This window comes from Rhincodon typus, chromosome 25 (genome assembly GCF_021869965.1).
Source record: "Rhincodon typus isolate 14 chromosome 25, sRhiTyp1.1, whole genome shotgun sequence".
NCBI lineage: Eukaryota > Metazoa > Chordata > Chondrichthyes > Orectolobiformes > Rhincodontidae > Rhincodon > Rhincodon typus.
The window spans coordinates 6,325,004-6,339,431 of record NC_063356.1 but is presented as its reverse complement, the minus strand read 5'-3'; the positions used below and the strand labels follow the sequence as shown (position 1 = coordinate 6,339,431).

Sequence of the window (14,428 nt, the reverse complement as noted above, 5' to 3'; positions counted from 1 at the left end):
TTTGTACGATTAAGTTGTTACTAAAATCTATTGCAGAATACAATTGGGTTTTCACCTGACATTTTCAGAAACCTCCATACCTATATGGCATTGAAATAATTTAATACGCAAATCAATTTTATGAGTGTGAAGTTTCATTGTAGGCGATGGGGCACTGTTTCTTCAGTTCTCACAACACCACTTCTTTCTTCCAGCTCCATCACGTGGAATTAAAATAAGTGAAATGAAGAAGTTTAAGCGCCGTTTCTCTCTGTCAGCTCATCGGACAGAAACTATTGAAGAGTCACTCGCAGAGTTTCAGGAACAAATCACCAACCAGATAAAGAACAAGAGGAATGATGGTGAGTGGCTGAAAATCTTGTTAGACTGACCACCCAGTGCAAAGTGAAATTACTGACACTGACCAGTGAGTATGTACTGTTAGATTATTGACCGTCTGGTCAGTATACTGTTAGATTATCGACCGTCTGGTCAGTATACTGCTGGATTATCGACCGGCTGGTCAGTATACTGTTAGATTATCGACCGGCTGGTCAGTATACTGCTGGATTATCGACCGTCTGGTCAGTATACTGTTAGATTATCGACCATCTGGTCAGTATACTGTTAGATAACTAACTCACCAGTCAGTATACAGCTGGATTACTGACTGACTAGTCAATATACTGTTACATTACTGACCGACCAGTTAGGATATTAATACATTACTAACTGACTGGTCAGTATACTACCAGATTACGGACTGACCAATCAGTAACCTAAAGGTTACAGACTGCTTGATTAGATTATAGATTGACTCCTCCATAACCTGGAGTTTACAGACTGACTAATCAATATCTTTTTAGATTGGAGACTGACTGATCAGTATCCTGTAAAATTACGGGCTAGTAAGACTTGACCACTCACTGAAGTTCCTTTTCCAGTCAGTGGAGCTACTAAATAGTTGAAACATTGGAAGTGGGATATTTGCATTTAAGGACTGGAGAGCTTGAGTATGTCTTTGGTAAGACATCAGCTTGAATTGAATTCCTTGTTACTGATATTAGCTTGCATTTGTTTCAGGAGGAGGTATATGATTCACGATGGTCTGAGACCTATTCTTCTGCTGAGCTTGGCTAGCTAGTCACATCAGGGTAACTAGAAATCCCTTCATTCACTGGTAGTGAATTTTTGGAATTCCCTACCCAAGAAGACTGAGTACTCTGTCATTGACCATATTGAAGACCGATTTTTGGGCACTAAGTAAATTAAGGCTAAGGGGATAGTACGGGAGAGTGGACCTGATGTAGAAGATTGGTAACAATTTTATGGAATGGTGCAACTGACTTGAGAGGTCATAATGTATCACCCTGCTCCTATTTATTTTTAGGGCTTTAATTGGTGAGGACAATAAGGCAAAATCTCCATTGGAAGCTGTTTGTATACCAGGGCAGGCAGTATCAAACTTGTCAGCTTGATAACTCACTGGCTAGCTCATGCCCCTGATTGAAACTCAGACAAGAGAAATGTTTGGAATATCTTCAGGAGAGAGAGTCTCGGCACCTGCGTAACCAGAGCTCAACGCAATCAGAGGAGGCCAGTCTGTCCCTTGGGCTTGCTTGACCATTCAGTGATAACATTGACTGTGCTGCACATCAACTCCAATCAGCCTTCTTTTCACCATACTCTTTGATGTTCTTACACATCAAAAATCTACCTATCTCAGTCTTCAAAGCTCACAAGCTTTTGAGGCAGAGTTTGCCAGACTACCACTGTCTTTTGTGTGGGTGGGAAAAAAACTCTTGAACTTGCTCCTAAAAAGCCTGTATCTCATTTTAAGATGATGTTATGAAGTCAGAGGGAAGAGGCAAAATGAGCTGATCTAAAGGGATACAACAGACTCATTTATGTTTTTACTGTACCAGATCATATCTAACAAACACAGACAGATATCATTGATGTGGCTGCATCTTGCAGCTGCATTCACAACACAATTTTTTTTTTGCTTGTCACTTTTCCAACTGCTGCCTGGCAAAAGTCTTCTTTAACAACCCCAACCCCCCGATTATACACTTGCTGTTCCTGAGATTCATCCTCACAACAGCTTTTACCATAGCATCAATCTTCATGTGATTTCACCAAAAATAATTAAAGTATCAAAATTGAGGAAATCACATTAAGCCTTAGGGAAGCAAAAAATTAACAGAGAAGAATTAATGAAACACAGGTAATGAAGCGTAAACTCAAGGTTCTGGCAGAGCTTGTCATTACTTATCCCCGTGCTTCAGTTTTACGCAGCATCATTTTGACATTATCTAGAGTCTGTAGGTGGAATCTTCTGCACATAAATGATCTCATGACCACAATAAAAGGAGAAGAGCAAGGAAGGTCTCCATGGTATCCCGACTAATATTTATCTTTCATCCAATATCATTGAAACAGATTATCTGGTCCTTATCTTGTTGCTGTTTGCAAGAGTTTGCTGTGTGAAAGTTAAGTTCCCACGCTTCCTACATTACAGTTGTAGTTACAAGTCAGAAGATAATTCAGGCATTGTAAAGTGATTTTGGATGTTCTGAGTTTGTAAGAGACACTATTATAAATTAATGCCCTTCTTTCAATATGTCATTCTGATGTTCTGTCTTCAAACGTGTTGAAAATGCTCTGTCAGCATGGTGCAACGTAGACAGTTTGTAAATGCTTCAGATACTTCCAGCAATAAAATGTCAGTATTAGTCCAACCACAAACCTTATCCCGCTGGCATGCTGTGAAATTTGCATGTACTTGCTGCTTTCTCTGGTAACTGCAATGTTAAGCATTCAATGTCTAAATCCAACATTACCTTAAATCACAGCGTCACAGAGTAGATGTGGTGCAGAAGGAGACTATTTGGCCCATCTTGTTTGCACTGATTCTCATTATGACTTAGTCTCATTCTCCTGCCTTTTACCTAGACCCCTACATTTCATTCCTATCTCAATAATCATCTAATGCCCTCCGGAATGTCTCAAACAAACTTACCTCCACCGCACATCCAGGCAGTACGTTCCAAATCCAAAAACCTGTTATGTGAAAAAGTGTTTTTCTCACTGTACATTTACTTCTTTTGCCAATCTCTTTAAATCTAGTTGCAGCTTTTATTAAGGATCGCATGTTATTGAACACTCATAACTTCACACTACCACTCTCACAAAAGAATGATATTATACTTTTGTTACTTTTCTCCTCTCTGCCTTCTCCTATGGCACACATCCCTCATGATGTGCCAAAAATTACAAAGTCATTTCGGTAATGTATGGAAAAGTATCTAGTGATTTTCATTTATGGTTATACTGAATTATCCACTTATTATACATCACTCTCAATGCTTCTTGTTGTTGAACTCATTTTAGAGAGAACTTAAGCCCTAACGTATAAAGGCGGATAATTCAATATTATCCATAACACAGTGCTACGAATCTAGCAATTCCATAACATAAGGCCTCTCATTGCCAGTATATGTCTGCATTCTGCTGCACACTTAATCCTCTAATATGGTTTTATCTTGCAATGAATATAACCACATGAACACAATAGGAATCCCTCACACCTTGGCGAGTGAAGTCACCAACTCCCAGCTGCTTGGCAGTGGGTTTCCAGTAACTTGTGAGTCCCAAACAGTGGAGACAGAGGGTGGTGGTGGAGGATTGTTTTTCAGACTGGAGCCCTGTGACCAGCAGTGTGCAGCAAGGATCAATGCTGGGTTCACTGCTTTTTGTCATTCATATAGATGATTTGGACGTGAATATGGGAGGCATGTTTAGTAAGTTTGCAGGTGACACTAAAATTGGTGTGTAGTTGATCGTGAAGAAGGTTATTTCAGTGTACAACGGGACCTAGATCAGACCTTGGGCAAGTTGGGCCGAAGGGCCTATTTCCATGCTGTAGATGGGCCAATACATAAATGTGAGGTGCTGCATTTTGGTAGGGTAAATCATGGCAGGACTTATACTCTCAATGGTAGGGTCCTGGGAAGTTTTGCTGAGCAATGAGACTTTTGGCTTGCAGGTTCATAGTTCTCTGAAGGTGGAGTCACAGGTGGACAAGATAGTGAAGAAGGTGTTTGGTGAGTGGTATGGTCAGTGTATTGAGTATAGGAATTAGGATGTCATGTTGCAACTGTACAGGACATTGGTTAGGCCACTCGTGGAATTCTGTGTTCAGTTCTGGACTCCCTGCTATAGGGAAGATGTTGTTTAACTTGAAAGGGTTCAGAAAATATTTACAAAGATATTGCCAGGGTTGGAGGGTTTGAGCCATACGGAGAGGATGAATAGGCTGGGGCTATTTTCCCTGGAGCATGGCAGGCTGAGGGGTGACCTCATAGAGGTTGTAAAATCATGAGGGACATGGATAGAGTGAATAGTTAAGGTCTTTTCCCCAGGGTAGGGGAGTCCGAAACTGGAGGGCATAGGTTGAATGTAAAAGGGACCTAAGGAGCAACTTTTTCATGCATTGGGTGGTGTGTGTATGGAATGTGCTGCCAGAGGAAGTGGGGGAGGCTCGTAAATTACAACATTTAAAAGGCATCTGGATGGGTATATGAATAGGAAGAGTTTAGAGGGATATGGGCCAAATGCTGGCAAATTGGACTAGATTAGTTTAGGATATGTTGTTGGCATGGAGATTTGGACTGAAGGATCTATTTCTATGCTGTACGTCTCTATGACTCTATGAATCTAAAGTTCAACTTCTACCACTTACGCTATATCAGGGACAACCTGCATTGAACAGTGCAGCATCATTGAACATGTCCTCAAGTTCACCCACTTTAGATCATTAACTATTAAATCCGGGGCATTTGTGGAAGCTCTTGATCCTCTCAGTCAGAAATTGGGAGTTATCTAGCAAATAACTTGTCTCCTTACTCCCCAAAACGTTCCACCAAAGTGTGATGTATTTTCCCTAGTGCATCGGAGGCTGAGGAGTGAGGTTATAGAAGTTTATAAAATCATGAGGGGCATGGATAGGATAAATACACAAGGTCTTTTCCCCAGGATGAGAGTGTCTAAAACTAGAGGGCATAGGTTTAAGGGGAGAGGGAAAAGACTTAAAAGGGAACTGAGGGACAACTTTTTCATGCAGAGGGTGGTGTATGTGTATGGAATGAGCTGGCAGAGGAAGTCGTGGAGTCTGGTACAATTACAGCATTAAAAAGGCATCTGGATGGGTTATATGAATGGGAAGGATTTAGAGGGATACGGGCCAAATGCTGGCAAATGGGGCAGGGTCAGTTTTGGATATCTTGTTGACATGGACGAGTTGGGCCAAAGGGTTTGTTTCCATGCTGTGTATGTCTATGACTCTAAGTCACAGATTGTCATCTTGATGATAATGATCTAATAGTCAATCATTTGTCAGGGACTGATTAACTCTAAGTTAGTTAATGTGAAGCAGTAGAACGCATTGCGGGTTAGGAAACTGATGTTACAGCAAAACCACTGATTTCTATGGATGTAGCTTGTAAACGCAAAGTAGATTAACTACTGGATAGAGTCAAAACATTGTCTGGACACAGTATGGGGAATCCTTAAAGGTGAGCTCTCTATCGGGTGGCATGGTGGCTCAGTGGTTAACACTGCTGCCTCACAATGCTAGGGACCTGAGTTCGATTCCACCTACTGGGTGACTTTGTGCGGAGTTTGCATGTCCTCCCTGTGCCTGTGTGGACTTCCAGCTGCTGCTCACGTTTCCTCCCATAATCCAGTGATGTGCAAGTTAGGTGGATTGGCCATGCTAAATTACCCATAGTGTTGAGGGATGTGTAGGTTAGGTGTGTTAGCCATGGGGAATGCAGGGTTACAGGGATGGGGTAAGGAGATGGGTTTGGGTGGGATCCTCTTTGGAGGGTTGGGCTCATTGAGCCGAATGGCCTGTTTCCACACTGTAGGTATTCTAAGGAAAAGGCAACGTACACATGCAACACATACCATCCTGACTAGGAACTATTGCACTATTCCTTCCCTGTGACTGGGTCAAAATTAGGACAAAGTCAATATTTAACAGAGCTGTCAGTGTATGTACACCACATGGAATGCAATGGGTCCAGAAGGATGCTGAAGATCAATTAGATATGCCCAATAAATGGCCTAGCTGGTGATACCAACATTCTGAATGAGTACAAAATTCTGTCAGTTCTCCTTTCACCTATTACCCCAGATACTTTTCCAAACTTGGCTTTATGTAACACTCCTTTTGATTCTCATCAGCTCTCTCGCTCTATTTGACCTAGGTGATGTGATATCCTCTAGACTTTCACCTATCTTAGTCTATAATTCACAATTGTAAAAACATTTGTCCCAGAAACTGAATGGGTTAATGCTTTGTGCTTTGCATGGTATGAGTGTTAATCTTCAGGATCAAAGGGAGGTGGGCAGAAACAATACTGTTTGAATTCTAAAAGCTTTTTGGCAGCGTTTTTGTGCAGTTTCACATCCGTTTCCTTTGATATCCCAATCTTCATTATTTTGCTTGACAAAAATAAGCATCAAATAAACAGCAGCAAGATCATTAAAATAAATTGTGCATGCATCCCGTGTGGCTGTAAGGTGACAATCATTAGCATTCACCTGTTAACTGTGGTTAGTGTCTTGAAAGGTTTGTGACTGGTAACTGTTGCTGCTGCACACCAAACCACCAAAACAACCCCCCCCACACCCAAGTCAGGCCAGCCCTGTCTCATTGTCTGCAGGAACATTGAGTTTAAACGTCTCCTTCTCTCAGGTTCCACCTCAATGTCTGCCTTTCATATCTGAGCCCCCAGGGTTTCCCATTCATTCCTTTCATTTGTCAATTTTGTTCCCTTTCTCCCTCTAGCCCAAAGACATTGGCTCATTGGCCATCAGCGCTCGATCTAATCCATGATCCTGCCCAGATCTCCTCCCACTTCATTGAATTGGCTGGAGAATCTTGCAATCTATTCACCCATAGACACTGTTGGCAGCTGAAGAACTATTCAATGAGATGGCCAATCACAAGGTTTTACCTGTATATTAACAATAAAGCCATCGACTAGGTGATTCTGATGTTAGGTCAAGCGACCTTTCAGCTGATCAATTATAGTTGCAGTCAGAAAATAATTCATCCAACACAGATACCATCCAATACTGAGACAACAAGGTGCAGGGCTGGATGAACACAGCAGGCCAAGCAGCATCATAGGAGCAGAGAGGCTGACGTTTCGGGCCTAGACCCTTCATCAGAAAAGGGGGAGGGGAAGGGGGTTCCGAAATAAATAGGGAGAGAGTGGGAGGCGGATAGAAGAGGGATAGAGGAGAGGATAGGTGGAGAGGAAACAAACAGGTCGAAGAGGCGGGGATGGGGCCAGTAAAGGTGAGTGTAGGTGAAGGGTCTAGGCCCGAAACGTCAGCCTCTCTGCTCCTATGATGCTGCTTGGCCTGCTGTGTTCATCCAGCCCTGCACCTTGTTGTCTCGGATTCTCCAGCATCTGCAGTTCCTACTATCTCTGATTCAATTTTAACCATCCAATACTGACCTGTCTTTGAACTGACTGTTCAAATGCAAACCAGATACATTCCTGGAACAAGAGGGTATGCAAATAGTAAATCTCAAGGGGAGGCAATGACCTAGTGGTATTATCATTTGAACTATTAATCCAGAAACCCTGGTAATTTCCTGGGGACCTGGGTTCAAATCCCACCATAGCAGATGGTGGAATTTGAATTCAATATGGAGAAAAGAAAACGAGAGTTAGGTGTCTGATGTCCATGAATCTATTGTCAATTGTTGGAAAAACCCATCTGGTTCACTAATGTCCTTTAGGAAAAGAAACTGCTGTCCTTACCGGGTCTGGCCTACATGTGACTCCCGGCCCACAGCAACGTGGTTGACTCTTAAATTGCTCTCTGGACAGTTAGAAATGAGCAATAAATGCTGCCTAGCCAGCAATGCCCTTATTCCCGTCAATGAATAAAACAAATCCCTAGAAACCGATATCCATTTCAAGCCCACCGACTCCCACAGCTACCTAGAATACACCTCCTCCCACCCCACTTCCTGCAAAAATACCATCCCCTATTCCCAATTCCTTTGCCTCCATCGCATCTGCTTCCAGGATGAGGCATTCCACTCCCGTACATCTCAGATGTCCTCGCTTTTCAAGGACCGCAACTTCCCCCCCTCAGTGGTCGAGAACGCCCTCCACCGTGTCTCTCGCATTTCCCGCAACTCATCCCTCACACCCCGTCCCCGCAATAACAACCAAAAAAGAATCCCCCTCGTCCTCACGTACCACCCCACCAACCTCCGGATCCAACGCATCATCCTCCGACACTTCCGCCATCTGCAATCCGACCCCACCACCAAAGACATTTTTCCCTCCCCACCCTTATCTGCTTTCCGGAGGGACCACTCTCTCAGTGACTCCCTTGTCCACTCCACACTCCTCTCCAGCCCCACCACACCCGGCACTTTTCCCTGCAACCGCAGGAAGTGCTACACCTGCCCCCACACCTCCTCCCTCAGCCCCCTCCCAGGCCCCAAGAAGACTTTCCACATCAAGCAGGTGTTCACCTGCACATCTGCTAATGTGGTATAGTGCATCCGCTGTTCCCGTTGTGGCCTCCTCTAGATCGGGGAAAGCAAGCGGAGGCTTGGGGACCGCTTTGCAGAACACCTATGCTCGGTTCGCAACAAACAACTGCACCTCCCAGTCGCGAACCATTTCAACTCCCCCTCCCATTCCTCAGATGACATGTCCATCCTGGGCCTCCTGCAGTGCCACAACGATGCCACCCGAAGGTTGCAGTAACAGCAACTCATATTCTGCTTGGGAACCCTGCAGCCCAATGGTATCAATATGGATTTCACAAGCTTCAAAATCTCCCCTCCACCTACCGCATCCCAAAACCAGCCCAGCTCGTCCCTGCCTCCCTAACCTGTTCTTCCTCCCACCTATCCCCTCCTCCCACCTCAAGCCGCACACCCATCTCCTACCTACTAACCTCATCCCGCCCTCTTGACCTGTCCGTCCTCCCTGGACTGACCTATCCCCTCCCTAACTCCCCAACTACACTCACCTTTACTGGCTCCATCCCCGCCTCTTTGACCTGTCTGTTTCCTCTCCACCTATCTTCTCCTCTATCCATCTTCTATCCGCTTCCCCCTCTCCCTATTTATTTCGGAACCCCCTTCCCCTCCCCCATTTCTGATGAAGGGTCTAGGCCTGAAACGTCAGCCTTCCTGTTCCTATGATGCTGCTTGGCCTGCTGTGTTCTTCCAGCTCTACGCCTTGTTACCTCAAATCTTGTAATCTGGTCAGTTTTTTTTTCACATTTGTCATTTCTCATGTGATTGTAGAAGTCTTTGGCTAAAGTCAGCCTACACGATATGAGGTGATTGAACTAGGGTATGATGAAGTAAATCAGCTCCGTTTTAAAGACATATACTTTTGATCATTTGTAATGGAAAGCTCCTATGTAAACTTTCCATTACACATTTATTAATTGTAAGTAGAGAAGGTTTAGTGAACTGCCTTCTTCAACCACTGCAGTGCATTTGGTGTAGGTAGAGCCACAGTGCTGTTAGGGATGGAGTTCTAGGATTTTGACGCAGCAATACTGAAGGAACAGTGATATAATTCCAAGTCATGAAGGTGGGTGGCTTGGAGGGGAATTTGCAAATGGTAGTGTTCCAATGCATCATGTTCCAATGCATATCTTTGCCCTTCTAGATAATAGAGGTCACGGGTCGGAAAGTGCTGTCAAAATAGCCTCAGTTAATTGCTGCAATGCATCTTGTAGGTTGCACACACAACTGCCACTGTGCATCAGTGGTGGAGCGAGTGAATGTTTAAAATGTGAATCAGTTTTTGATCCAGTTTATTGCTTTGTCTTGGATGGTGTCGAGCTTCTTATAAGTTTTTGGGTTGCACCCATCCAGGCAAGTGGGGAATGTTCTACCACACTCCTGACCTGTCTTATTGATGGTAGATAGACTCTGGGGAGTCAGGAGATGAATCCTTTACCACTGGCAGCTCTAAAGTGCCACTTGTTGATGGAAGAGGAGGGGTCTGGTGATGACAGCTGGAATCACTGACTAATGATATTGCTGCACTAGGTATTCTACAAAATAGAAGCCACGGGGCTGAAAGGTACTGGAGAGCATTTGAGGCACAATAAGTGGATTAAAATACACTGCAGTTGGAGGACAACAATGATGAAATGGATGGTTACAGAGTCAAACAACTCTGTTCGTTGTGGTGTTATATGGAAGCTGGAACTTGCTCAATGCAAATTGATTAATAACTCCATCAAAATTACACTGAGATAAATTTGACAAGAGAGAGCAGAGAACCTGGGACTGTTCTACCTAGAGTGGGGAAGACTAAGGGGCAATATGATAGGGGTGTTCAGAAATGTGGCGAAGATTTAACAGAATGAAAGCAAGGTGAAACTGTTTCCTGTGGTAGAAGGTTTAGGAACCAGAAATCATGTATTTATGGCCATTGGCAAATGAACCAAAAGGGCGATGAGGAAACACATTTCATACACAATGACTGAAAGGAAAGGGAATTGATAAACACATGAAGGGCTAAGTAATTCAGACCTCTGGAGAAAATGCAAGGCATTGAGACTATTTGGGTACCTCTTACAAAGAGCTAGCATCGATATAATTGGCCAAATGTCCTCCCTTTTATCTAAGATGGTGCTGAAGCACATTTGAGCTCTGACAAGTCCTAGTCAGATGGATAATTCATGATTTAATGCACAAAGCCTGTGGAGTTGTTACTATCCTCTTCCTTTTCAAACACAAGTTAAAATATTGAATTAATATATTTTAGCTAAATCAGCCTTCTTTGCATTTAAAATGTTCAATTATAATGCCTCCCCCACACATGGTTAAAACAAGTCGCTGATGTGGTAGGTGGGTGGAGAACAATTCCCTGAAAACCTCCATTGCAAACTATCCCACAGCAGTGTGAAATGACAGGAATTTGGGATATTTCCAGTAAAGTTCCCAAAGAGGATTACAACTCTTCTGTTTATTGCACAGAAAGATATTAGGCATGTTGAAAGTTTGTTTGATTGATATCCCAGAACCACTGAATTGGATAATTAAGTACTTTCCCTTCCCAGTTAGTGGGGGAGGTAGGGCTAGCAAGCTTCATGTTGGGTGGCCAGTAATGATAGTTAGTGGCAGAATGTCATTTGATGACAACCTCAGAAATATATTCAACCTGAATTGCTAACCAACATCAACAGACATAACGAGCCTGGATAAGAGGGTTTTGGATAAGATAAAGTAAATTTGGCAGATGGAGAATAATATGAGAAAATCTGAACTCTATCATGTTAACATGTTTACATTGTTAGAGAGAGAGATGGAATATAAAAGTAACTAACAAGGTTTTGTGAGACCTCGTCTGAAGCACTGCAATTAGTTTTTCTCTACTTAAAGCAGCTGAATTCATTCAACTGATATATGGGATGAAGAAGCTGTCTTGAAAGCACAGGCCTGTACACTTCTACTGAAATTTAGAAGAATAAAAAGTGATCTTACTGAAATGTTTAAGATACTAAGGGGGCTTAATGGGCGGATGCTGCATGGATCTTTCCTCTTGTGGGGGAATTTAGAACTAGGAGATACTATTTAAAGTGAAGAAGTTTCCTACTTTAGTTGGAGATGATGAGAATTTATTTTCTCTTCGAGGATTATGAGCCTTTGGAATTTTCTAATCAGAGAGCAATGGAAGCTGGACCATTGAATATATTCAAGACTGAGTTGGACAGATTGTTGACTGACTGGGAGTTAAAGGATATAGGGAGTAGACAGGAAGTTGGGATGGAGGCTACGTTTAGATCAGGTGTTAATGCATCAAATGGTGGAGTATGTTCAAAGGGAATTGGCTGATACTTCCTCCTAATGTGTATGTTCTTATGTTCTAACTGCTGAGAGTATGTCAATGTATACAGCTGGTCACAATGTTAATGTGGACTGATGGACTGACAGACAGATTGCCAGGGCATCAAAATTAGAAAATGGCAAATGTGCTAATTACAGACATGAGTCCTGCATTGATATCCTGAGATTGGGATTAAACCATGTTGGTGAGAAAAGGTACGGATGATCTATATTTGCATCTAAACTTCAGATCTTGAGGATGAAAATGAAATGAATTCTTTAAAAAGCACTTTACATAACCCTCACAATGGAGCAACTCACCACAGCTCCTTCGATGGCACCTTTCCAACCTATAATCATCTAGGAAGACAATGGCAACAGAGATGTGCAATCACCACCACCTGCAATTTTCCCTTCAAGCCACTCACCATCCTGACTTGGAAATGTATCGCTGTTCCTTCAGTATCACTGGGTCAGAGTCCTGGAATTCCCTCCCCAACTGCACACGGTTCAAGAAGGCAGCTCAATAGCACCTTCTTAAGGGAAATTAGGGATGGACAATCAATGTGGCTTACTTAACAATGCCCATAGCCCATGAAAAGGAGAAAAATCCCAGAAGGACTTCGAAATGTCTCACGCACACCTTTTGGTGATTAAAGGGGAAATGCTGAGCTGGTGACGGGGAAGGGTCTAAGATCCTTAAGCATCTTTGGAGAATGCCACAGGATCCTTCCGCTGAACCATTGGAACAGGGAGCTAATGCTTCAGTTTGATACTTTACCCAACTGAAGGCAGGGAGAGCAAACAAAAAAGCCACCTGAGTAATTTAATAACGTTATTTTATCATTCACTGCATTCAATTGAAACATTGCATTACTTTAGTACCTTCCACAACATCAAAAGGAAGTCCAATAACTCTTTGACTATACTTCAGAAGTGCTTCATTGACAGTAATGTGCAAGATAGAAAAAGTGGCAGCCAACATACACACAGCAAGCTCCGACAAATAGGAATGTCATAACAAGCATTTTTCTTAAAATAACGTGGGTTGAGGAATAACTATTGGCCAGGACACCTTAGAAAACTCCTCTTCAAAACAGTACCAGAGGATAATGTGGGAGATGAGGTGGATTGGCCATGGGTAATGCAGGGTTACAGGGATAGGGTAACGTGGATCTAGGTGAGATGCTCTTTGGAGGGTTGGTGTGGACTCGATGGGCTGAATGGTGTGCTTCCATACCGTAAGGATTCTATGATAGTTCTACAATAGTTCAGGCTCAGCTGAGAAGGCAGGTGGGATCTTGCTATAATGTTTCATCCACAAGACCACAGTTCCTCAGAACCACACTGAAGTGTCATCCTGAATTTTCCTTGCTTAGGTCTCTGGAGCGGGACTTGATCATACAGGTTCTTCCTCAGACAAAAGATTACTACCCCATCGAGATGAACCTCTGTCATTAGGTCATGGGCACTCCTGCCGTAGCAAAATGGAATGTAATTGGCTGTTCTCCAATCAGAGTTCGGTAGAATCATCACAGAGGTCATGTAAAGGGCTCACTACTTAGTAATAGATTAATTGGTGTGTCATCTTATTGCAGTGGGATTTTGAAGTTTGCCAGGGGACTAAGGTATTTGCCTATCTAGAAATAGTGACCATAGCTCATTGAAGTGATCTGTCATCACATTGAGAGATGCAATAAGCTGTTAATATAGGAGCAAATGTTTTCTTTGAAGTTTTTCTAATGTTAGGGCATAACCTAAAACCTGTGCTTTTTCAAGGGGTGGTACAGAACTGGGAAACATTGCTTCACATAAAGGAACACGGAACTCTATATCCAAAAATGACATTGGTGTACTTAATAAATCGCTTCCTCAAAGCTGGTCCTTCTCTTCTAAATACCAACACTGTCAGATGATTTACGTTTTAGCTTCTCATTTATCAATACGGCTAATGTAAGGAGGGGAGGGTAGCCAATTAATGGTGCAAGTTTTCTCTGATTAAAACATGATTTGCCGACCAAATAAACAGTGAGATGTTGAGGCGTAGGTGGAAAACAATCACATTGGTTGAGCGTTACAATCTATTAATAGCAATGAGTCCTGCCATCCTTATGGAATTCCTCTTGTGTCTGTAAAACCAGAAGTAATTTATGGCACTTAGGAATTGAATGAGTTCCTAAATTCATGCTCAAATAAACTGAACATTGTGAGCATTATACAGAGTTAATATTGACACAAATTTATCAAATGGTGAGAGAGAAGTGAGGGCCAGTGTTCTGCTTTCAATTTACAGACTCCTAACTGTAAAGATATTGTGCCTGAAGCTGCAGTACGTGTAAGTGGGGTCTCCCAATAGCAGCATAGGAGCAGGTGTAGGCCCTTCAGCCCCTCAAGTTTTCTTCAACATTCTATATCATGGCTGATCATCCATATTCCCATAACTCTAGATCATAGAACCTCTACACTGTTGAAGCAGGCCATTCAGCCCATTGAGTTGGCAATGATCCTCCAAAGATATCCCACCCAGAATCACCCCCTACCCTGCAT

The 14,428-nt window shown here is 42.8% G+C and overlaps 1 protein-coding gene across 1 annotated transcript in view; it reads left to right on the top strand.

Moving 5' to 3' along the window:
• The first annotated feature begins 214 nt into the window (after positions 1-214).
• LOC109921537 (cyclin-dependent kinase 18-like) overlaps positions 215-14,428 on the top strand; it is a 78,471-nt gene continuing 64,257 nt past the window's right edge. Inside the window, exon 1 of the mRNA XM_048612034.1 lies at positions 215-341. Within this exon, the coding sequence (XP_048467991.1) occupies positions 224-341 (118 nt within the window). The 5' untranslated portion in view covers positions 215-223. The remainder of the gene's footprint in view (positions 342-14,428) is intronic.